At 38.2% G+C, this 23,874-nt stretch overlaps 1 protein-coding gene across 3 annotated transcripts in view; it reads right to left on the reverse strand.

Moving 5' to 3' along the window:
• SLC8A3 (solute carrier family 8 member A3) overlaps positions 1–23,874 on the reverse strand; it is a 208,390-nt gene that overhangs the window by 146,237 nt on the left and 38,279 nt on the right. For all 3 annotated transcript variants that reach the window (XM_074290153.1, XM_074290154.1, XM_074290152.1), the window contains exon 2: positions 6,660–8,507. In XM_074290153.1, coding sequence (XP_074146254.1) covers positions 6,660–8,443 — 1,784 coding nt within the window. In that variant the 5' untranslated portion in view covers positions 8,444–8,507. The remainder of the gene's footprint in view (positions 1–6,659; positions 8,508–23,874) is intronic.

The raw sequence follows: 23,874 nt of genomic DNA on the forward strand, positions 1-23,874 counted from the left end.
TTCAGAGAGATTTATCCCATTTATGTAAAAATAGGAGAGACTGACTTACACTTCCCTAAAATGGTTAGTTTCCAGCTCCTTAGCATTCGGGTTATTGCCCTTTGCCCCACCGACTCCAACAAAATATTTGATTTCTCCCCCACTCCCCGACCTCACAAAGACATCCATGGGACAAGGTCACTTGCTAGGCAACTTCATGGATGAGACAGACTAACTCAGCTTCCTGGGAATTCCTGGAAAGTCATCAAATTACAGCTCTTGGGGGAAGAGGGGATGCCTGCTGGCCTCATCTAAACCAAGGCAAGCAGCTGTCCTGCAGGGGAGGGGCAAAGGGGGAAGAGGAGACATAGGGAGGACTCTCCTACTGTCATGGGACTGGCATGACTGTCAGGAAAGCTTTCTACTGGCCTTTGGAACTGAGAGGTTATTCTGGGAACCCAGCCCAGGCTGAGGCTTTTAAAATGATATAGAGAAGTGTTAGCGTACCTGAGAACAGAGGCAGCCCTCCTCTCTTACCAGGCTGCTGAGGGAGGTTGGCCAAAGGGATAGCAAGCAGCCTTGGGCTCTGTGCTGCTGGACAGCACCGGCAGGAAATATTTTCTGCTGATCCATGCAGAGGCCAGCTTAATTCCAGCTCCTGGTTTGTGCTGAGCTGGATGCATTTTACCAGAGCCAGGGACTAGGATGGCAATTTCTTTCTCCTCAACCCATCCCCCATGTCTAATACTGGGCACAGCAAAATCAGTAAGCGCCACACACTTTGGCCCAGCCCTCGGAAGTTTCTGTACACAGATAGTATATGGAATTTGCAGAGAGCAGTGTCCTTGTATAGAATATGGAATATGTCTGGGAGACTGTACATCCCTTTGCATTGCCCAGAAGCATGCTGTAAATTCCATTCACTGCCTAAAAGGACACTGCAAACTCTTGCTTGCCTAGAAGCACACCTCAAATCTCTATGCACTGCATTGATTGCCCAAGAAGCTAGAGATCTTGTATACAGTCAATCTAATATACTGACCAGCAGGACACAACAAATCCAATATACTGCAAATCCTATATAAGAGTGCTAGAATCTACTCAGCAGTACACTGCAAAATATGCATCTGACATAGTTCTAAACAATCCATTTCTATGTATAAAGTGACCACTGGGATACTAAAAACTCCAGATGGTACCCACCAAGATACAACAAATTCCATATACTGAAAATTCTTCTTACATCCCAATAGAGTTCATAATGATAGCTGACATGTTTTACAATGTTTTAAGTGGGACAAAACGCCTGGTGGGATGCTGTAATACCTCTCTACCAAGAAAAACATTCTCGACCTTCCAAAGCTACAATTCCTATGCAATCACTAGCCTGCTGCTAACTAAAACACCCTGGCACACTCTATTTGGGGCACCTGTTCAGTACATAAACTACCCTATGCTGAAAACCAGAAACTCTCTAGAGCAATTCATACAGATCCACTGCAAGAATTCTACCCCTATTGCCCCTACTTCTCAACCGGTATACAATAGTATGTTATAAACAAGGCTACAGAAGCACAGGAGAAATTATGAATCCAACAAAAATGGAAACAAACATGATCCTTAGCTCTTTAAAAAACTCAAATGTGTGAGAATACAAGGTTTTCACTCTTAAAGTATCTGCCCATTGTGATGAACAAAAAGTAGTTAAAGCACATCTCTTCCAGAAAAGCAAACTATTCTGTAACTGGTCATATTTTATTTCATTTTTATCCCAGTGTGATCCCTTTGAGGTACCTGGAGGTGGAGGTAAAGATATGAGTGAAGATAAGTAGCTAAGAAAAATATAACATAAATCCTCTTTAAATAGCCACTAATATCATCTTTAAATATATTTATCATTACTCTTTCCTAGGGAGGTCACTGCATGAAAATTGAACAAATTCCTGGGAGCCCTTTGAGCCTTGTTAGAGCTTCCTAACACATTTAGACTATTTTATAAACTAAGTCTGGGACTTCTGCTGATTGTTATTATTATTATTTTATTACCATAGTATTCAATTCCTCCAAATATTTAGGATTTCAGAGACTTCTCGAATCCAAGTTGCTCACTTGGGATTAGGACTTGGGTTTGGGAAACATAGACCCATTTTTTTTTTCAAATAAAAAAATGTTTAACCCATCATTGATGATTTCTCTCTTATCGAATGGTTTGTCAAAGTCAAAATCAGGAGAAGGATAGGGGAATCTTTCTCCTGAGAACCTTGTACTAATTCAAACTATGGGAAGCATAAGACAAGACAGAAAGAATCATTGACAGATCCCTTCTGTCCAATCATCCCTCTCTATCCTGACAGGTGTTTGAGGCAACTTTGACCTTAGGAACCATATAAAAGAACATTAGAGATTAAAAAGAAAAAAGAAAAAAATGAGCAAGGCCCATGGCAGGATCTCTCTTCTTAAAAAAAATTTTTGGCATTATTCAAAGCCCTTAAATGGCATGAGTAGCACAAGACAAAAGCTCTCCTAGATCTTCAGGTTACAGAACTTGGATTTGCCGAGAGCTCTTCCCTGATGGCCGTCTTCATTCAAATATGTCTTTCTCCACACAACACATTAAAGACTCAATGTCATACTCTGTCCTTGGAATCTTCATAGTTATTCTGGCTGGAAATTCCCCAAAAGCTGGTGGGAGAAAAGTCCTGGCCATTAACAGACCAAGTATGGACAGACAACCACTGAATTCGTTGTTATATAGTCACATCTAGTGTTTTGTGTCTTTTCTGATACTGACAGAGAAATTGTGTTTATTAGATGCTAAAATAAGCTATTCAGAAAGACTCTGGACACCATCAAAAAACAGGATCTCAAGTGTACTCTGTCATCTTGTATGAAGACAGGAAGTTAGAATAAAAAATGTCTTAATGTTATTTAGAGTTCTGCAATTTTTCTGAAATGTCATATTTTACTAAGATCTAAGCTACCCTGTGGGATATAGTTTTTACAAGTTTATATTTTGTGGGTTCTACCCTCACCAGACTGAAAAAGGAACTTATTTGTTATTGAGAAAACCTGTATGAAATGAAAATTTAGACAACCCAGTACCAAAAAGGTACTTTCTAATGCCTACTAAGATTTTAGAATATCCACTTAAACCTCTATCTCCTGTTTTGGGGTAAATATGAGCAAATTGTTTGAGCTCCCATTGTTTATTGATCTACTGTAGCCAGATTTAAGGTGGAAATGCAAATAACTGCTAGGACATCTATCTTTGTCCACCTACAAGTCATAACATTGAAAAAAGGATATGACCGCAAGCATGGATCAGCAGTATAAATTTTAGTATTTAAGAATAATGGATCTCAGATAAGGGAGAAAACTACTTTAATTTAGTCATTAGAGTTTATTTCTCCTTCTCCCATCTGTCTTATTCCTTGAGTCTTGCACCTGGTGCATGCATGATGGAAAAAAATGCTAGAGCATAACAGCTGACCTCTATTAGCCAGGAGGTGATCAACCTAGCTCCTTGCTGGGCTGATAGTAGAGGGCAAACTCCATTATGCTTTGACCAAATGAATAACTCTGAAAACCCTAACACTCCAGAGTGCAATATATTCTAATTGAAATATCCTTATAGTACATTCTCCATGGACAGAGAAGGCCAAATGGAAAATGGACCAATCTATTTACTGCTGACTTGCTTTCTCTAGGAAATCCCTAGGTCTGAAGGCTAGTCTTGTCCATCCTTCTTCAAGAAAGAAGAGGGCAGAGAAAGGAAGGGAGAAAACAAACATTTACTAAGTACCATTCTAAGCACTTTACAAATATGATCTCATTTGATCCTCACAAGAATCCTGGCAGGTAGTGCATTATTATCCCCATTTTACCATAAGAAAATGGAGACAGATAGAAATTATGTGACTTCCCTAGAAGTATGTGAGGCCAGATTTGAATTCAGGTCTTTCTGGTTCCAGGCAGTGCTCTATCTATGGCAACATCTAACCTGACTCTAGAGAAAACTGTTTCCATCTTTCTTCTTGGAGTCATGATTTCCTAGTGAATTCTGAGGCTAAAGATTGCATGTGATACAATAAATAATATTCTTGGAGAAGTGGGAGAAACATAATATTATTTGATTTTTCATTTCTAGAGCAAATTTCACCCGAGTATTTCTGTTGTGTTCCTTCCACAAGATATAGTGGAGTTTTATTGAAGGGTCACATAAACCACAAAGAAGTTCAGTAGCTTGTCTTCTGTCAGCTTGCAAATGTCATCCACCCATGCTTTCTAAAGATCAGGTCTGCATTAGGGAAATGATGCTGGTGTTAAATCTGAGTCACTAGGACATGAGATAAACCACCCCCACTGATCCAGATTGTCTTAAAACATTTTTGTGGTGGGTGATATTAATGAATCATTTTAGTACAATTGAGAACAAACCTGAATAGATGACTTTAGGATTCCCAAAGATACCAGTTTAGCGGAGATAAACTATCCTAAGGCAGGGATGGGGACAAGGTTCAAGGTTTATGATGTTATTAGCTTTTGTGGGAATTCCCCAAAGAGGCTGATGGATCAGAAGCAAGAGTAGGGTGGGAGAAAGACTCCATGGATTAAGCAAAATCTCAGTCATCTTCCATCTTCTTCCCATATCTCCATTGAATGGTGCTTTACTAGAAGGGAGTAGAAGGAAACATGGACACAAGGAAGTATGGACTTTAAGATCTTGACCCTGGATTCAGCCACAGGTAAGTTGATGGATAAATACACATGTATAACAATTAATTTAAATCTAGTTAATGGCAAGACCATGGATCCCTTTAGCCTACCTGAAGTCCAGTGTGTTTAAGCATGTTTGGATACCTACTGCATGCATAGAACTAAGAAATATGGCTTTGAGGAAAAAGTACTAGAGTGGGAGTCAGAGACTTGGTTTTCAGTCTTGTCTCAGTCACTAATTGACTTTCATTTATTCTTTCATTCAATAAGCATTTATTAGACACTTACTATTTGAAAAGCTAGACACTGTGATTATGAATTCATAAAAGCAGACAGTCTCTGCTCTCAAGGAACTTACATTCTACTGAAAAAATGTTTGTTGAATGACTGAATTACTTTGAACAAGTCAACTGACTTCCCTCTACTTCATTGTCCTCACCTTTAAAATAAGAGGATTCAATTAGATGAACTCTGAGGCCCTTTCCATTTCTTAAATTCTTGTATTTTAGATTAGAATTCCTTACAAGAGTGAGGAATCTAGGAAAGTGGAGCTATGTGTATACCTCTATTGTCAATTAAAATAATCTAGTCACTTAAACAAAAGTGTCCTTATGTTACTTATTACTGATAATAGTAATAGTACAATTTAAATGACCAAAAGGTTTGGGATAGGTTCAGGCTGATATTTGAATACAAATAAAAAGATTCAGGCTTTTGTTATGGAAAGATGTAGTCTAAGAAGTTCAATAGGGAAGCCTAAAAGATCAGGAAAACATATAGATGTATACTGACTTGGTCAGTAAATCCTGAAATACAAACTTGTATTCTCTGATAGTGGTAATAGAAGGCACTCTAGATACTCCATTTTTGTTGTATACATTAAGACTTTGTGGCTTGCTATGTATATAAGCAAGAAATTAACAAAAAGATCAATAGAAAAAAGCTCCCAGGTTTTTTTTTCCTCCCTTCCTCCACTCTTCTCTTTCCCTCATGGGGGAAATGTTCCCTAATGTAATTCTAATAAGATAGTTACAATAATCTTAAGTATATAACTATTGAAAAGGTTTGTCTAGTGGTGTTTTATTTTGATGGAGCTAAACTTAGTAAGTTCTTTTTCTTCACTTTCTTTCAATCTATTCATATATAAAATGGGCAGAATGCAAATAAGTTGTATAAAATGGGTGGCTCGTTCCATGAAAGAGGCTATAGAGAAAATTAATTTTCTTTATGATGATATATAATAAGATCTTATCCAAATTAAAAAGTACAGTTGAAGGGGATGAATACATAGGTTTGAGGTAAAGTATCCCCTAATTTCCTTTTTCTTTAATGCTTATATGGGACTCAGCCTTGGGATGGACCCTGGCTTCTCCCAGTATAAAAGTAAAAATGAGCCATTTCAGTCAGATTGGGCACATGAAGAATCAAAGGACAGCCTGCCTGCATGTTTAAAAAGAACACTTGGACTTCTAGGTTTTGAGCTAACAAGAGCTGAACAGTCATGTGTGGAGAGAATAAGAGTACAATTGAGATCCAAAATGGTACCAGTAAGAGTTAAGAGTCACCAGCTAAAGGGAAACTTAGCCAGATGCTCCTATTAGTAGCCTGAAATGCTCAAAAGTTTAGTCTCAAAGGTCTTAGAAACCCTAAAGCATATGGAAATGAAAAATCTCTTGTTTCATGGCAAATCCCCAAAATCTCATCCCTCTGACTACTATAGGTTTTAATAGATCCTGCCATAGGATTATCTGCCCAGAGAACAAAAAATAAAAAAGTTAAGGTGGGGAGTCAGAGAGTTTAGAAGTGGAAAACAGCTCAGAAGTGACTGATGACCTTGTACACCTGTGATGGAGTCAAAGCAAGAGGTTAACACCATCATGAGAATCATTTCTAAAGAATATTCCTGAAGGAGGGAATGAAGGAAGGTCTGTGAGGGAAGAGGAGAGTAGAAAGAAAGTACTTACACAGTTTCATCATTCTTAAATTCCAACTCCCCATAAGTGTCTTCAAAGTCCTCACCGCCACCCTTGGCTGTCCCTTCCACTGTCCTAAAGGGGATGACGACTGTGCCCCTGGCACCTGATGTCCGGAGGACCTTGACCTCCATGACCCCAATGCTCTCACTGACATGAATTACATCACACTCAAAAGTGAAGATGCCTGCATGATCATCATCCAGAATGGTGACAGTAGCCACAGACGGGGAGGATAGCACAGCCCTCGGCAAGGGCAGGTTGTTGATTGTGCCAGGGGGTAGTCCTTCATCTGGCTGCTCTTCCACTATGCGAACATTACTGAGCCTTACAAAGAAATGTTCATCCTCCTCAAAGATGTCATCATCAATAATACCAACAGAAAATTCCTTTTGGGTTTCTCCTGGCTTCAGGACCACCGTGCCTTCTGTGAATTCATAATCAGCCCCAGCATTGGCGGAACCATCTTCCGTCTTGTAGTCCACGTACATGGTCTTAGAGGTATCACCCCCTTTTCGCACCACAGTCAAGAGGACAGCTCCACAGTTCTCCAGGCACTGATAGGAGCATGGGTCAAAGAAAACTTTGGATACAAAATCCTCAGGCTCATCGGTATGCACCTCGCCCAAGCTGGAGGACTTCTTGGCTTGTTCTGCTGCATGTTTCTTCAGGATATTGCCTGCTCCAGTCATCATACGGGTGGCTTGGATCCGGTAGAAGGCTCGACTCTTCTGCTGATGGGAAAGAGCATAGTAGTTGGCCATCTCCACCAGCTGGTCCAGATCCTTTTCTGGGTGCTTTTGTTTCAGGTCCTTGAGAATCCTAATCATTTCTCTGCGAGACTCATCCACTTCTTTCCCTTCCATCATCACCAGGTTCCCATCGAGAAAGTGAGAATTCATCATCTTCCCATCCATCTCAATGCCCTTGGGATGCTCACCCTCTGTCTCTATGATGATACCTCGGTGCTTGTCTGTACGGTATTTTTTGTGCATGTACTTGTAGAAGAGCAGCCTTCTGTCTGCCATCCAGGCCAGAAGGACGCACAGGGGGAAAAAGAAGAGAGTGAGCAGGCCCTCCCACACCTGTACCACACCTGGAGAAAATACTGCCAGGATCATGTATAGCCAGATGTAGGCAAAGATGCTCCATGCAGCAGTGATAAAAAAGACCCGAAGGTGTTTGATCTTCCGGGTCTCCCCATCGGGGATCACATAGACACAGATGCCTATGATGATGAACATATTGAAGGCTGCACTGCCTACAATGGTGGAAGGCCCCAGGTCTCCAGCAATGAACCCATGACCACAGACCTCAATCAGAGATAGGAGAATCTCTGGGGCAGAGGAACCCAGAGCCATCAAGGTTAGGTTGGAGACAGTTTCATTCCAGACCCGAATAGTAGTTGTACTGGTCTCTCCATTAGGCTTCTTGATAGTCACCTCCCTCTCCTGAGAAGTGATGACCTCTATCGATGCCATGAAGCGGTCAGCAATGATGGATACCCCAAGGAACATGTAAATCAGGGCCACAAAATAAACGATGACCCTGGCAATCTTGTCCCCCAGGGAAGGGTTCTCCGGGTACCAGATTGGCAAAATGACCCCCTCCTTACAGTCCGATGATCCTGAGCAGGACTCATTGTTCTGCCCTGTACTCTCCACATCCCCAGCTGTGCTAGCTTCTGCCCGCAGACCATTGAGGAAGAGTGCAAAAGTAACCAACCCAAAGTGGAGGAAGGCAGAGGTGAGGGGCCGCAACTTTGACCACGCCATACACAAGATTTAGCTGCTGGCTTCCACACCACACCTGCAGGGGTCCTCCTGATGGGCCAGGAACCTGAAATAGAATAGAACAAAGATGGAATTAAAGGGCAGGAAATGAGAGCAACAGCAAAAGACAAGTTGCCACCAAAGTGCTCTGACACTTCACCCTCAAGAGCCAGATTGTGCTAACATATGGGATAGTCTCTCACTTGGAAAAATAAATGTGCCACTAGTCAGTCTGTGGTAAAATAGTTGCTTTGCCCTCAGGACCATCTAGTTGAGGTTTAATTGTAGAATTAAAAAAAAAGAAATGTAAATTCTGGAAAAATAAGAGATACCCCTAGTCCTTTGTCCCTCTCCCAACTTTCAATCAGAGGCTTTGTGCTTCAGTACAAATAATAGTGGTTTAGAAGTCAAGAAAACACCTAGATTTGAATCAACTCTAAAACTTATTAGCCTGAATAATTAGCAGGTCACAGAACCATAGAATTTAGAGATGAAAGGTATATTAACAATCATCTAGTAATCAAGTTTGTTAACTTGGAGTTTATGAATTTGATAGTTTTTTTTAAAAAATTATTACTATTTCTATAGAATTAGTTCCCTATATATTCTTATGAATTTTATTTTATGCAATTAAAAGCATTAGCCTATGAAAAAGTCCATAGATTTCACCAGATTGTCTAAAGGGTTCGCAACACATAAAAGAGATTACCAACTTCCAATCTAGCCCTCAATCTGCAGATGGGTCAAATGAGACTCAGAACCATTAAATAACTTTCCCCTGTTCACACAGAAAATCAACAGCAAAGCTAAGATTCAAACCAGGACTTTGGAATTGTGCACAATTGTCATTCCACTGCCTCAGATTGTTTAATCTCTCTGATTCTCAGTTTCCTACTATGTAAAATAATATTCCTAGTTCCTACCTCCTAAGGAAACTTTATGTGAGGAAACCTCTTGGTAACTCTTAAAATGCTCATCTTAAATATCAGTTTATTTTAACAACATTCTAAGAACCTCAGGAAAATAAATCTGAAGTGCCTCTTCTCTATCCATAATGGACTCAAATCAGTCCTAACTTAACTAACCCACATCACTAAACCAACTTTATTCCTGTTCATGAACATTTGTCCTCCTACCATAGCCAAATCCAGATAGGAATAGGATAGACCTTCTCTTTGGGTCATCTTCCCTAACCATCTCTCTAACTTGGAGGCCGGATCTCTGCAAATTAATAAGCTATCCACTGATTTCACTGTTGTATATCCATATTTCCTGGATTACCACCAGTGAAAATGAATCTTTTCTATGCTACCTCTGAGTGGTATCTGAGTCCTGTTTCTGCAGTTCATAAAGCTTTTGAAGAAGTCCTATGAGTCACAGCACGACTGTTGTTGTCGAGTCATTTCAGTTGTGTCTGACTCTTCGTGATCCTATTTGGGGTTTTCTTGGCAAAGATACTAGAATGATTTGCTATTTCCTCTAGCTGATTTTACATATGGAAACTGAGGCAGACAGGGTAAAGTGACTTGCACAGGGTCACACAGCTAGTAAGTGTCTGAGGTTACATTTGAATTCAAGAAGCTAAATCTACCTAACACCAGACTCTTTACTTTATTTGCTGTGCCACCTAAAATGAATGATAGCTACCAAGCACAGCATCATAGAATCATCTATTTGGCACTAAAATGAACCATAAAGACCATTAAATATATAAATTTCCCATTTTGCAAATTTAGAAACTGAGGTTTTGAGATAGCAAATAACTTGTTCAGGGTCACACATCTAGTAAGTATGTGAAGCAGGACTTAAAATCAGGTTCTTTTCATTTCAAAACCAACTCCTTACCTATTATGGTATTTCTAAGGTTTGGTACAGTCAATTCTCCATTATCTGCAGTCATGGGGGAAGCAATGGATGTAGAGAACATGACATAGCAGATCATTCCAAATTGACCTCATTTTATTCTAAATGAATTGCCATACTACCAATCAATTAGAGCTGAACTCTCAGAGCTCATACTCTTCTCTACTTATTATCTCTAGATCTACTACTCTCCTATCTCGGTCTCTAGCTGGGAAAATGGGAGGAGTGAGGGGATAAGGAGGTAGAGGAAGCATTCCTACTTAATCATAGATAATCCACAAAATTGGCCACATTTTCACCAATATTTGAGTTGGCTATAGTTGCCTGGCATCCACATGAGTTTCTTTGGTAACCCATCTTCTAGATCCATTTAGATGAAAGGAAGCAATTTGTAATAGAGTGTGACCTGGGTTTTCAGCCAAACCTAGAGAATTTTTATGGTATATGAATGTTATGGAATATTATTGTTCTGTAAGAAATGACCAGCAGGAGAAATACAGAGAGGCTTGGAGAGACTTACATCAACTGATGCTAAGTGAAACGAGCAGAACCAGAAGATCATTATACACTTCAACAATGATACTGTACGAGGATGTATTCTGATGGAAGTGGATATCTTCAACATAGAGAAGAGCTAATCCAATTCCAATTGATTAATGATGGACAGAATCAGCTACATCCAGAAAAGGAACACTGGGAAATGAGTGTAAACTGTTATTTTTACCTTCTGAATCCAATTCTTCCTGTGCAACAAGAAATTCAGTTCTACACACATATATTGTATCTAGAATATGTTGTAATATATTTAACATGTATAAGACTGCCTGCCATCTGGGGGAGGAGGTTGGGGGAGGAAGGGAAAAAATCTGAACAGAAGTAAGTGCAAGAGATAATGTTGTAAAAAAATTACCCATGCATATGTACTGTCAAAAAAAAAGTTATAATTATAAAATAAAATAAAAATTAAATAAAAAAAAACCTAGAGAATTTTTCATAGAACCCTCCTAAATGGAGAAAATGATGACTCATATGCTCTAACACATTTTGTAAGGCCAACACATACAAGGAAGCCAGCTCTTCAACATGTCCTCAATGTTCAAAATCTCTTCCTCCATGTATATTAGTTGAACCAGTTCCCAAGAAAATCCAGAACCACACATGTCCTCTATCAAAAAAGAAATCAAGAATGTTTCTTCTCTCCAAAGCTCTCACAAAGGAATGCACAGCGTCAGTTGATTATTTTCTCTACCATTAGGAGAAGATTTTCAGGCAAAATATTCCAGGTTTGATTGGAAATCTAGATTATAAGAGTAATCTATGAGAAAAGCTTGAATGAAGATTACAAGAGGCATGTAGCCAGTAGCACAAACTGGCTAGCCCTAGTTTTTCCACTCGATTCATTGTAAGTAATATTATTGATCTTATCTCTTGACTTCAGTTTCTTCACCTATAAAATAGGAATAAGTCCTTCATACCTATTTCACAAAGTTGTTGGGAAGGCACTATGGAAACCATGAACCGCTACATAACTGAGTTATTAATTATCATTTTAATTATATAATACATATATAATGTAACATTGTTAATAATAATTACAAGACACAAAAAACACCATAGAATTAAACTGCCTTAGCAATATTACCCAACCTCAGAATCTCCAACACAATACAGTTCTTATTTGATCAAAATAATAATAATAACTAGCATTTACATAACATTTTAACATTTGCACAGCACTTTACAATCCTCACAACAATAACTGGGAAGTAGATGCTATTGACCATCCCCATTTTATAAATGAGAAACAGAAGTTTAAAGGACTTTCCCAAGGTTACATTATTAATAAATGTCTGAAACCAGATTTTTAAGTCCAACTCTTTCTTGATTCAGATCTAACACTTTATACCATGCATCACTTAGGTGCTATTATATTAGCACCATTTAACTACATTCATTTCTCCACCTCTTCAATTTTTCTGGGACTATACTCATTTACATTCATGTTACATCCTCTGTACCCAATATTTCTAGTCAAAATAAGCTCTTTGAGGGCAGGAAATATTTTATTTCTTTGACTCTTCAGAAACTGACCTAGTTTCTTTGAACACATAGCAAATATTTGCTAAACTGACAGGCATGTGAATTAGTAGTAAATCTATATTCAAGAAGAGAGCATCTGAAATTATTCCATGTTCTCCCTCCAATGTGAGTGAAATAGGACCTCAGCTAAGAAGCTAGGACAGGCCTCCCAACCTTCCCAGAAAACCCTTGTTATTTGATGTGTTGTTTTCCCTCTTTAATGAAAATCAGAGCCTTTTCAGTCCAGATCATAGAGGGGAAAAATACTTTTTAAAACCAAAAGTCTATCTGAATTAAGCAAAGATTGTACCAGATCACTTCTAGGCTCTGCCAAAACATCTTTGAGAATGACTAGATTTGGCCCCACTTTATATAAAAACAGAAACAAAAAAAGTTCACCTAACATTATTGATGGGCAGCTGGGTGGCACAGTGGACAGAGTATCAGACCTAAAGCCAGGAAGATTCATATTTCTAAGTTCAAATCTGGTCTCAAACATGTATCAGCTATATGACTCTAGGCAAATCATTTAACCCTATTTGCCTCAATTTCCTCATATGTCAAATGAAATGGAGAAGGAAAAGGCAAACCACTCCAATAGCTTTGCCACGAAAACCCCAAAATGAAGAATTAGGCAGGATTGAACTGACTGAATAAGAGCAACATGACTGATACTGCTTTTCAAAGAGGCACAGCCATGCTTTTATTATTGTTTTTTGTTGTTATCTTTTGCTTTTTTATATCCACCTTCCCAGTCTATCCCTTCCTGTACCAAGAAAACTATTTCTTATAAATAAGAATGTAACAGGAGGAAAATAAAAAGTAATTATGCCCAACTAACCTACATATCAATTAAATCCAAGTGTATGCATTGCTCCACATCTATAGCTTCCTGCCTTTTCAAAGAATAGAGAGAAAATTCAGTTAATCTTACCAATCTTGACAAATACAGAATTAAGGGGGTCTGCATTTGCTTTCTAGTTCATTCCTCCACTTGTCTTATGACTGCAGAGAAAGCATTTTACCTGGCTGAAATTTCTCCTCACCTTTTCAACATGAACCACATGCTACTCTACCTTACCAGATATCCAGTAAAGATTCTTTTAAAAATCTGCACATTGTTCTGAGCTCATAAGAGTGGAAGAAAAACATCTCATGAAAAGAACATTGGCCTAGGAGTCAAGAAGCCTAGATTCCAATTCCAACTCTGGAGTAACCAATGTGAATTTAAGCAGATCCCTTTATCTCTCTTTTTCTCAATATCCTCATCTATAAAGTAAAAAGATTGCACTGAGGTCCCTTCCAAACTCTGAGATTTTGTGATTCGATGATTTTAGTAATATTTTTGTGGAGGAGAAAGGGGTCACAGAAGGGGCTTTAGGCAGAAACACTGTGAAAGATTTATGTTCTAACACAAATTCCCTCCTCCTGCTAGCAGTCAAGATACAGAAAATGGTATTAGCTTCTCTTCTGGGAAAACAGCTCTATCTCTACTACTTAGATGAACTGTGCCGCTATCCAAAAAAAAAAAAAAAAAAAAAAAAAGTAGCCAAATTCTTGACTCTAAAAATAAATTATTTATAAAAAATAAAAGACCTAGTTTACATATTGTTTGCTTATTGTTTGTACTTTTTTTTCTTGCCTATAAAGAGAAAGATGTAGTAAATAAAGTCTATCTCAAAACCAAAAATATCTGGCTTTGTCTTATCTCTGCCATCTCCTGGCTATGCGATCCTGAGCAAATGCTTATCTCATTCAATGCTTTCTAGACCACCATCTAAGGGACTAAATTACAAAAAATGAAAAAAAAAAAAAAAAAGGTATTAGGAACTTCCTGACACAAAAATTCCTCATACCATTGAAATCACAGGTAGACCTATAACCTTATCTTCTATCCAGATATTGCTTATCTCAAGTCAAAATACTCCAAAATCCTTTCAACTCCTATTTATTTATGTTTCCAACAAGCATTTATTAAGAGTTTATCATGTGCCTGGTAAACAATAGGCACTATATAAATATTAGTGATTCTGCTGCTGATGATGTCCCAAGTATTGGGATAGGCACTTGACAAACAAAGGCAAAAACACTGTCCCTTCCTTTAAAAAGCTGACATTCTACTAGAGGGGAATAATATATAGGTAGACAAGCAAATATACATATGTATCAAGCAAATCCAGACATCTCTTTCTTCCAAGGGGAAATGCATACTGAGGACAAAGTTCTACTAGCCATAATAGAAATTCTTCAGTTGTCATGAACCATGTATTAAAGAACAATTGTGATTTGAAGGAACAGGTTGAATTTCCCTTGCCCTAAAGTAAGAGTTCTTAATCAAATTTTAGTTGGTCTGAGAACTTGGATGGGGGAAATTTTTGCATATTTATTTTTGATAACCTCCAAGTGAAATGTGATACCTCCTTCAATTATTGATGTAGACAATGAAACATTATTATGAGGGGTCTATAGGTTTTGTTTCCCTGCCAAAGAGGACCATGACACAAAAATAGATAAAACCTCTGCTATAAGTGGATTTCAGAAAAACCTGGAAAGATTTTTATGAGCTGATGCTAAGTGAAGTGAGCAGAACCATGAGAACATTGTATATAGTAATAATAACATTGTATAATAATCAGTGATAGTATGATAGACAATTCTTTTCAGCAACATAATGATCCAAAAGACTCATGACAGAAAATGCCTTCCACATCTAGATAAATAACTACAGAGACTGAATACATTTTGAAGCATACTATTTTCACTTTTTTTCCTTTCTTGTAGTTTTTCCCTTTTGTTTGGATTCTTCTTTCAGACTAATGTGGAAATATCTTTACCATAATTGAACATGTATAATCTATATCAGATTCCTTTCTTGGAGAAGTGGGAGGCAAGGGAGAGAGGGAGAAAAATTTGGAACTCAAAATCTTATAAAAATGAATGTTGAAAACTTTATTTACATGTAATTGAGAAAAACAAATACTAAGTCCAAAAAGGAACCTCTGCTCTAAGGATGTTTTCAGAAAAAACTGCAAAGACTTACATGAACTAATGCAAAGTAAAGTGAGCAGAACCAGAACAATAAACAGCAAAAGCAACATTGCCTCATGATCAAGTGTGACTTAATTGTTCTCAGCAATTAAATGATACAAAACAATTACAAAGGACTCATGATTTAAAAAATGTCATCCACTTCTAGGGGAAAGAAGTGGTGGAATCTGAATGCAGATTGAGGCAATTTTTAAAGTTTTTTTTTTTTTTTATTGGGGGGTGGTCTATGTTTTCTTTCACAATATGATTAATATGGAAATATGCTTTGCATAATTTTACATATATAATCTATACAAATTGCTTGCCTTCTCCTCAAAGTAGGGAGGGGAGAAAATGGAGGAAATTTGGAACTTAAAATCAATAGATATAACCTACACAAACAGCTCTTAGTTATTAGGGAGGGGGAGAACCTCAACAAAAATGTAAATTGGTCTTGAAACAAAAAGAAGTTTGAGAATCACTGAGCCAGATGACAACTGAGGATCTTCCCAAATTTAAGTGTCAATGATTCTATGAAAACAGTAAAGGTATACCCACTAGTTTTAGAAAAGTGAAAACTGAAAGGCAAGGAGGGAAGGAGGGAATAGAAAAGGGGGAAGGAAGGAAGGAAAAAAGGAAGGAAGGAAGGAAAAAAGGAAGGAAGGAAGGAAGGAAGGAAGGAAGGAAGGAAGGAAGGAAGGAAGGAAGGAAGGAAGGAAGGAAGGAAGGAAGGAAGGAAGGAAGGAAGGAAGGAAGGAATGGAGGAAAAGAGGGAGGGAGGGAAGGAGGGAAGGAAGGAGGAAAGGAAAAGAAATGAGGAATTTATTCAGTACCTATTAAATGTTTCTAGGACTGTGGTAAGTTCTTTACAAATAGTATAAACAACTATCTACAAGGTACATCTTGTTAGTATACTTATTTTATGGTTGGGGAAACTAAGGCAGAGATTAAGTATTATCACCAGGATCACACAGATTATATTTGAAATTGGATTTGAATTTCAATCTTCCTGACTCCAGCACTCTATCTGCTCTGCTACCTATCTGTCTCACAACTGATGATTGAAAACAGTTATACCTGCAATTGAGCTTTTTTCTTTCACTCTTTCTGAGTGAGGACAAACAGAAAAAGCAGCCAACCTATACACACACACTCACTGCCTATCCCTCATAATTAAATATCTCTAAGGTCCCTCTGTGATCAAAAATCCTCTACTGGCCCTTTTCTGATCATCAGATTAGTATCTGAGAACAGTAGTCCCCATGAGTAACTAAATGGTCCAAACCCCTTGTTTCATTTCTAAGGTAACATTCCCCACCCTCTACACAAAAAATATCCAGAGATGTCCCTCTGTATGTCCATCCTACCCCCTCCACTGGCATCATTCCAAGCATCCTAGGATTGCCTAGGAAAACCAAGAAGCTGAGTTATGCAACCAGCCCAGGCTGCACTGCAGCTAAACTGGGAGACAGAGTTGTATCCCTGGCTCAGCTCAGAATAGGGTCCAAACACACATTGCCAGCAAAGCATACCCATGAGACAGCTTACGGAGCAAGCCGCAGGCAGATAAAAGTCTCCCAAAAACCCTGTTTCCTTTCTGTCAACTTCAAAACAGATGCTGCTGAATAGACCCCCCAATCTGGAATTGAAAGAAGCAGAGGGGAATAAAATCTATTTTTTATTTCATAAAAGCATCTGCACAAGTACCTTCCCAAACTGCTTTTATTTAAATGCAGACATGATTTAGGGGCAAAGTATAACCTTCACCTGCTGGGAAACTCAGTCCAATAATACAGAGTGAGTTCATAAGAATGGAAAGCAAATCTAGCTAAGATCAGAAAGTACCGTACAATACACCCATCACTTCTCACTGTCCTATTTTGGCAAAATAAAAAGTGAATAGTCATGGCGAAGTTTGAAATGGTAATTTGACCATTACTTTCCCCTGGATTTTATCATCTCAGATTTCTTTTTAGTAACATGGAGACTTTTTTAAAGCACTGCTTTTCAAAGTAATGATGGTGGTCATAATAGGCATTGGGAATAGATTATCAGTTAATGGGTGCATTTGGAAATACCACTTGTTGGCTATTTACCATAAGTAGAAGGGAATAGGTTTGAATAGTTCATAGTTCATATAACTTCATTATAAGAGGTGATTCAATACATTGAAATAACATTGGACTTGGAGTTAGAGAAGCCCTTGAAGTTAAGATTCAAATGACAGCTACTAAATTAAGGAGCTATGAGACCTTGGAGAGCTCATGTAATTGTTCTGAGCCTCAGTTTCCCTATCAATAAAATACTTGTCCTATTGACCTCACAGAGTTGTTAGGAAAGTCCTAACAACTCTGTGAGGTCAATAGGACAGATATAAATAATAAGATTATTATTCTCAAGACCAAACAAGAAGAAAAAGCAATAGCCATCCAGCTACTGGGTATCATGGCTAAGGAAGGGCAAGATATGTCTATGCTCTGCAGAAAGGGATTCTTGCCTTTGGATGTGAAATAAATGCACATGTTAAATGCATTATGTATGCTGGAGGGGGAAAAAGCAATCAGGCTAGCTAGATGGGTCAGGACATTGGCAATGCCTTTTATACAGGCCTCCCTAGAACCAATCCAAGAGCATATCAGTGGAGAGCTCAACCTCATTACCATCTCATGGCTGATTAGTGGCTTCAAGACCATTAGGACTATTAGAAATTGGCCTGTTTGTCATTCCTCTCATAAGGAAGCTCAGGAAATGGATTGGTCACAGGGGCCTGGACAGCTCTCCCAGGGAAATACAATTGAAATGAGGCTTTCCTCTTTTAAGGTCCTACCCACTCATCAAGTGACTGATGGAGCACAAAGCAGCAGGGACTTAAGGAGCCAGTTGAGTGAAGGAAAAAGCACACAAAATCTACAACTATTGTGCTTTTTCTGCTGTCTCACATAACACAATGGCAGGCAGAATATTGGAACTGTGTAGGCCTCAGTTTCCCCATCTATATCTGAGAGCAATAAATGATACCACTCACAGGATTACTGTAAAGATCGTACTTTAAATTTATCTTCTATTTTTTTTCCAGCTTCTCTTCCTAATCCCCAACATCCCAGTGCTTCTAATTTACCTTGAGAATCCAATTCAAATCAATTTGCAAAAAACTTCTTTATTGTTCATCATTTTAATCCTGTCCAATTCTACATGTCCCCACTTGGGATTTTCTTGGCAAAGACACTGGAGTGATTTACCATTTCCTCCTCCAGCTCATTTTGCAGATGAGGAAACTGAGGCAAATAGACTGAAGTTTCTTGCTCAGGCTCACACAGCTGGTAAGTATCTGAAGCTAGATTTGAATTCAGATCTTCCTGAGTCCAAGCCTGGTATACAATCCACTGAACTACCTAGCTGCCCAATCTGAATTTGAGAAACATCAACTTGGCAGTTATTTAGAGATGAGAATGGAGAGGAGAAAGGCTAGAGGCAAGGAAACCAATTAACAGTTGATGCAATAACTCAGGTGAGAGAGATGACAAGCCCTTCATTCAAGGTTATTTGTGATGTGGAGAGAAGAGGATAGATGCAAGAAATCTTGTGAAGGTCAAATCAATAAAAATTGTTGCCTGATCGGATAAGGAGGAGTCCAACAAGTTGAGGGTAGGTCCAAACCTGCAAACCAGGAGATATCTCCTGATAGAAATAGGGAAATGAGGTCAAAGAGTGGGTTTAGAGGGAAAGATGATGAGTTATTTTGGATATACCAAGTCTGAGAAGCCTCTGGGACATCCAGATAAAGGTATCCTGGCAAACCACTAGCTGTGTGACCCTGGGTAAGTAATTTTACCTGATTTGTCTCAGTTTCCTCATCTGTCAAATGAACTGGAGAATGTAATGGCAGTATTTTTGCCAAGAAAACTCCAAATAGGGTCTGTAGATTTGGATGTGACTAAAATGACTAAACAACTAGATAATTGTTTTGTGAAAAGAATACTGGCTTCAAATTCAAATTTTATCTCTGTTTGCTACTAGTGAGATTTTGGGCAACTAATTTAATCTTCCTTAGTTTGCTCATTTAGAACTAGATGAGTAATATAACTAGAATTGCCCCTTAGGATCCTTCTGGCCCTACATGATGATCCTAATTAGAGAAGCAGGATGAGAGCTTGAGAGAGAATGAAAACCACAAGTATAGTTTTAGGAATTATTTGCATAGAGATGATGTTGCAGTCACAAAAGCTGATAAAATCACAAAGAGAGAATTTAAAGAGAAAAGGGACCTTGAAGAATAGCCATATCTGGGGTCAGGATATGGTTCAGTTTTCCAAAGGACATTAAAAAGAGTAAGTCAGAAATGTACAAGGAGAACCAAGCAATTTCACAAAATTAAGCAAGAAATAACCAAATCAGTGGTTCCAAAAGCTGCAGAGAAATCAAAAATAAAGAGGACTGAGAAAAGACCAATCTGGAATGCTAACACTTTAGTATGAATGGATTTAACATATTAATTTTCCCAAGGGTATGACTAACACAAAAGAATGAATCTCTAAATGCTGAAGTTTCAAGATATCAGTAGGTGCTTTTTTATTATACCTAAGCATAAAAGCTAGTTCTAAAAATGACTAATTAAAATGATGGATTTTTTAGAATGAAAGAATCACATGACTGGGTAGTAAACAAGGCCAGGATTAGGATGCTTTGCCCTAATTTTTTTATTTAATTTTTAATTTATGGAATAAAACAGGCATTTTCATAACAGTTTAATTTTTAAAAAATGATTGCATATGAAACTGCAAATATACAACTTGCTACCCTATTTAAATATATAATAAAGTCATCATGTAAATTTCTTTTTTTAATCTATTACTCAGTCTTTTTTCAAGTATAAATCCATACCTTTCTTTTTCCCTATCCCATCCCCTCCCTCACTCAAATAATATTTCTCTCTTATTGCTTTCTCTGCTTCTTATTGCTTTTTCTCTCCTAAGGTCACAAGTCTGGTGTCAGCCTCAAGATTATCTCAAACCCCTCCTGCTTAACCTCAGTCAAAGCAAATCCTAAATAGAAGATCCTACCTACCTAATTTCCACTCTGGAAAAGTCTGGGAGGAAGAAAAGAAGAGGGGTGAAATTCAAGCATAAGAACCCTCAAAAAAATACCAATCCAGATCATTGACAAAAAGTAAGGCTCTACAGACACCCAAATATTTAAATCATCACTTTGCAATAGCAAAGAACTGGAATGCCCCATCTCCCCCAAAATAGATGCCCATTAATGGGGGAATAGCTAAAGAAATTATGTACATAGACATAATGGAATATTACTGTGCTGTAAGAAATGATGACTTTGAAGAATCTTCATTCAGAGAAATATAGAAAGACTTATATGAACTGAAGCACTATGTAGTAAGCAGCTAGGGAAACAAGATACCAGTAACTATAATGGAAAGGGAAAGAACAATAACAATAACAATAACAAAATCAAAACTAAATGTTGCAATATCATGCTGCCAAACTTTGTCTCCAAAGAAGATACTTCTCTTGCAAAATTCAAGGTACACAGTCATGGAACATTGCCTATTATACAAGAAATTTTCAAGCATTCATTAATTTTGCTGATTTTTTTTCTTCTCCTTCCTCAATTTATTTTTTTCCCTTTGTTATGATGGATGACTTTCTGAATGAGGGGAGCATGGAAGGATACAGAGGGAAAATGTGGGTGATATTTTAAAAAATAATAATATGTATTAAAGAAAAAGGCTACTAGAAATACTTTAGCTAAAATTTATGGCCAAGCTGTATAGCTGCTATTTATTCATGAATAAAAATGAGCTATTATTTATTCATGAATAAAAATTAGCCTGGCCCCACTCGAGCCCTCCCGCCTATTTCTAAAGGATCCTTGGTGTCTTCTGAATCTCATTTAGCCCCAAACCATTATTGTCCTAAAAACACTGGCAAAGCCTTATAACTTCCCAAGGGTCTCTGCCAGTATTAGCTCCCTTTTTTCTATAAATGGGGAGTACAGCTTCAGGGACAAGATTGATGGAAAGCTACTGGTGGAAATTATGATCATGATCATCTCTTTTGAGAGACAGCTAAGTGGTGCAGTGGATAGAATACAAAGCCTGAGATCAGATCACTTCCAGCCTCAGACATTTCTAGTTCTGTGACCCGGGCAAATTAACCCAGCTTGCCTCCATTTCCTCATCTGTCAAATGAGCTAGAGAAGGAAAGGGCAAACCACTCCAGTATCTTTGCCAAGAAAACTCCAAATGGAGTCACAATGAGGCATAACAGAAACAACTAAACAAATCCCTTTTTAGTAGTGACTCCCAGCAGAAATTTTGCAGAGAATTGAATTAGAAGTTGACTAGAATTAAGTGTTAAAGATCTGATGAATCCTGGGTGAGTAAATATCAAGGGTTCCTTTATGCTCCAGGATATCTAGGGAAATAAAGGATTAAAAGGCAAGGAAGAACATATAGATAATAAAGCATAAGAAGAGGGCAGTGGATAGTCTTCAAAGAGGAAAAAAAATAAATTAAGAGTTAGGTTGTAAATAGTTTTTGAAAAGTAATAACCAGTAGATACGTGGGGCTCTCAGGAAAATTGGGATTGGGGAAGGGGCTGGGGAGGAGGAAGAACAAAAGCTACTTCCTAAGGAATCCATAACAGGAGCCTATGTCGATTATATATGGAAGTTGGGAGAAGGGAGAACTGGAAAGTAGGAACTAAAAGAAACCCACAGAAGGGTCATTTTTCCTCAGGGATCTAGAAAGTCTAGATACAGTGAACTCTATTTTCAGCTAGAGTTAGAACAGTACATAAAATAGGAAGGCAGAGAAAGGAAAAACTTGAGCCAAGAATAAGCTGGATTTGGGAAATTAAATAAAGGGGGCTCCTTAATCAAGACAATGTTAAGCAAAAGCTACTTCCTAAGGTACCCATAACAGGAGCCTATGTCAATTCTGTATGGAAATTGGGGGAAGGGAGAGACAGACAGTCGGAGACAAAGGCATACAGAGAGACAGACAGACAAAGGCATACAGAGACAGTGAAAGAGGGAGGAGGAGAGAGACAGAAGGAAGGAGAGAAAGAGAGAGAAGGAGAGAGGAAAGGAGGAAGAGAAGGAAGAAGGAAGGAGGGAGAAAGGAGGGAAGAAGGAAGAAGGGAGAGAGTGGGAAAGTAAAGGGAAAGAGGGAGGGGAAGGAGAGAATCAGAGAAAGACAGAGGCAGAGAGTCAGAGACTGAGACAGAGAGGGAGAGAGGGAGGGGGATAAAGTCTGGACAAGATATTTGGTGAAGTTTGGAGCTGATTGAATGATGGGCCCCAAAGAAGTAGAAGGGAACTCAGAGGATCAGTTAGTACAATCATGATCTGAGCAAGAACTTCCTCTACAATAAAAAGAACATGTATTCAATGGGCTTCTAGTGAGGGTGAAACTCGCCTTCTTCTTGAAGCATCCTATTCCTTTCTTGGATATCTGCACTTACTAGGAAGTTTTCCCTTATATTCAGTTTAAATTGCTCTCTCTGCAATTTCCACCCATTGCTACTGGCTAATATTTATAGTTAGGAGCAATGAGTAAAATCTAAACCCTTCATCCATCCCCTTTAAATAACCTCTTCAGGTCCTTGACCATCTTAGTTGCTCTCCTTTGAATAATTTTCTAAACTCTAGAAGTGGTCTGACCAGAATAGAGTAGAAGGGCACTATAGCCTCTCTAGTTCTTTTTTCTTCCCCTGAGACAGTTGGGGTTAAGTGACTTTCCCAGGGTCACACAACTAAGAAGTGTTAAGTGAGACCACATTTGAACTCAGGTCCTCCTGACTTCAGGACTGGTGCTTTATCCACTGCACCACCTAGCTGCCCCATCCTCTCTAATTCTTGATAATATGCCTGCTCGAGTGTCACTTAAGATAGTTTTGTTGACTGACGTCATCCTGTTGACTGCCTTTGAGCCTGCAGTCCATTCAGATCTCCAGATCATTGTTATTTGAATTGTCATCTATTCTTGTTTCCCCAATCATGTATTTACGAACCTGACTTCATATACCCAAATATTAAATTTATCCCTATTAAAATTAACCTTATTAGATTTGGTACAATGTTATTCTACATGCTAGCTCACCCTCTTAGCTTCTGTTGTTTATAAATTTAACTAGTTTGGCATCAAGCTAGACAGTTAAATGATATAGCAGACAGAGCACTGGACCTGGAGTTCAGATTTATCCTCAGACAGTGATGATCTCTACGACCCTCAGTCAAACTTAATGGCTGTCTTCCTCAGTTTCCTATTTTGTAAAACACCTACCTATTAGAGTCATTGTAAGGATAAATTACATAATATTCATAAAGTACTTTGCAAACCTTAAAACACTAAATTAATACTAGCTGTTATTATCTACATCTTCATCTATATCAAGTTGTTGAGAAAGTTGTTAAAATAGCATAGATTTAAGCATAGATTCATACTC

This window comes from Sminthopsis crassicaudata, chromosome 2, assembly GCF_048593235.1.
Source record: "Sminthopsis crassicaudata isolate SCR6 chromosome 2, ASM4859323v1, whole genome shotgun sequence".
Taxonomy (NCBI): Eukaryota; Metazoa; Chordata; class Mammalia; order Dasyuromorphia; family Dasyuridae; genus Sminthopsis; species Sminthopsis crassicaudata.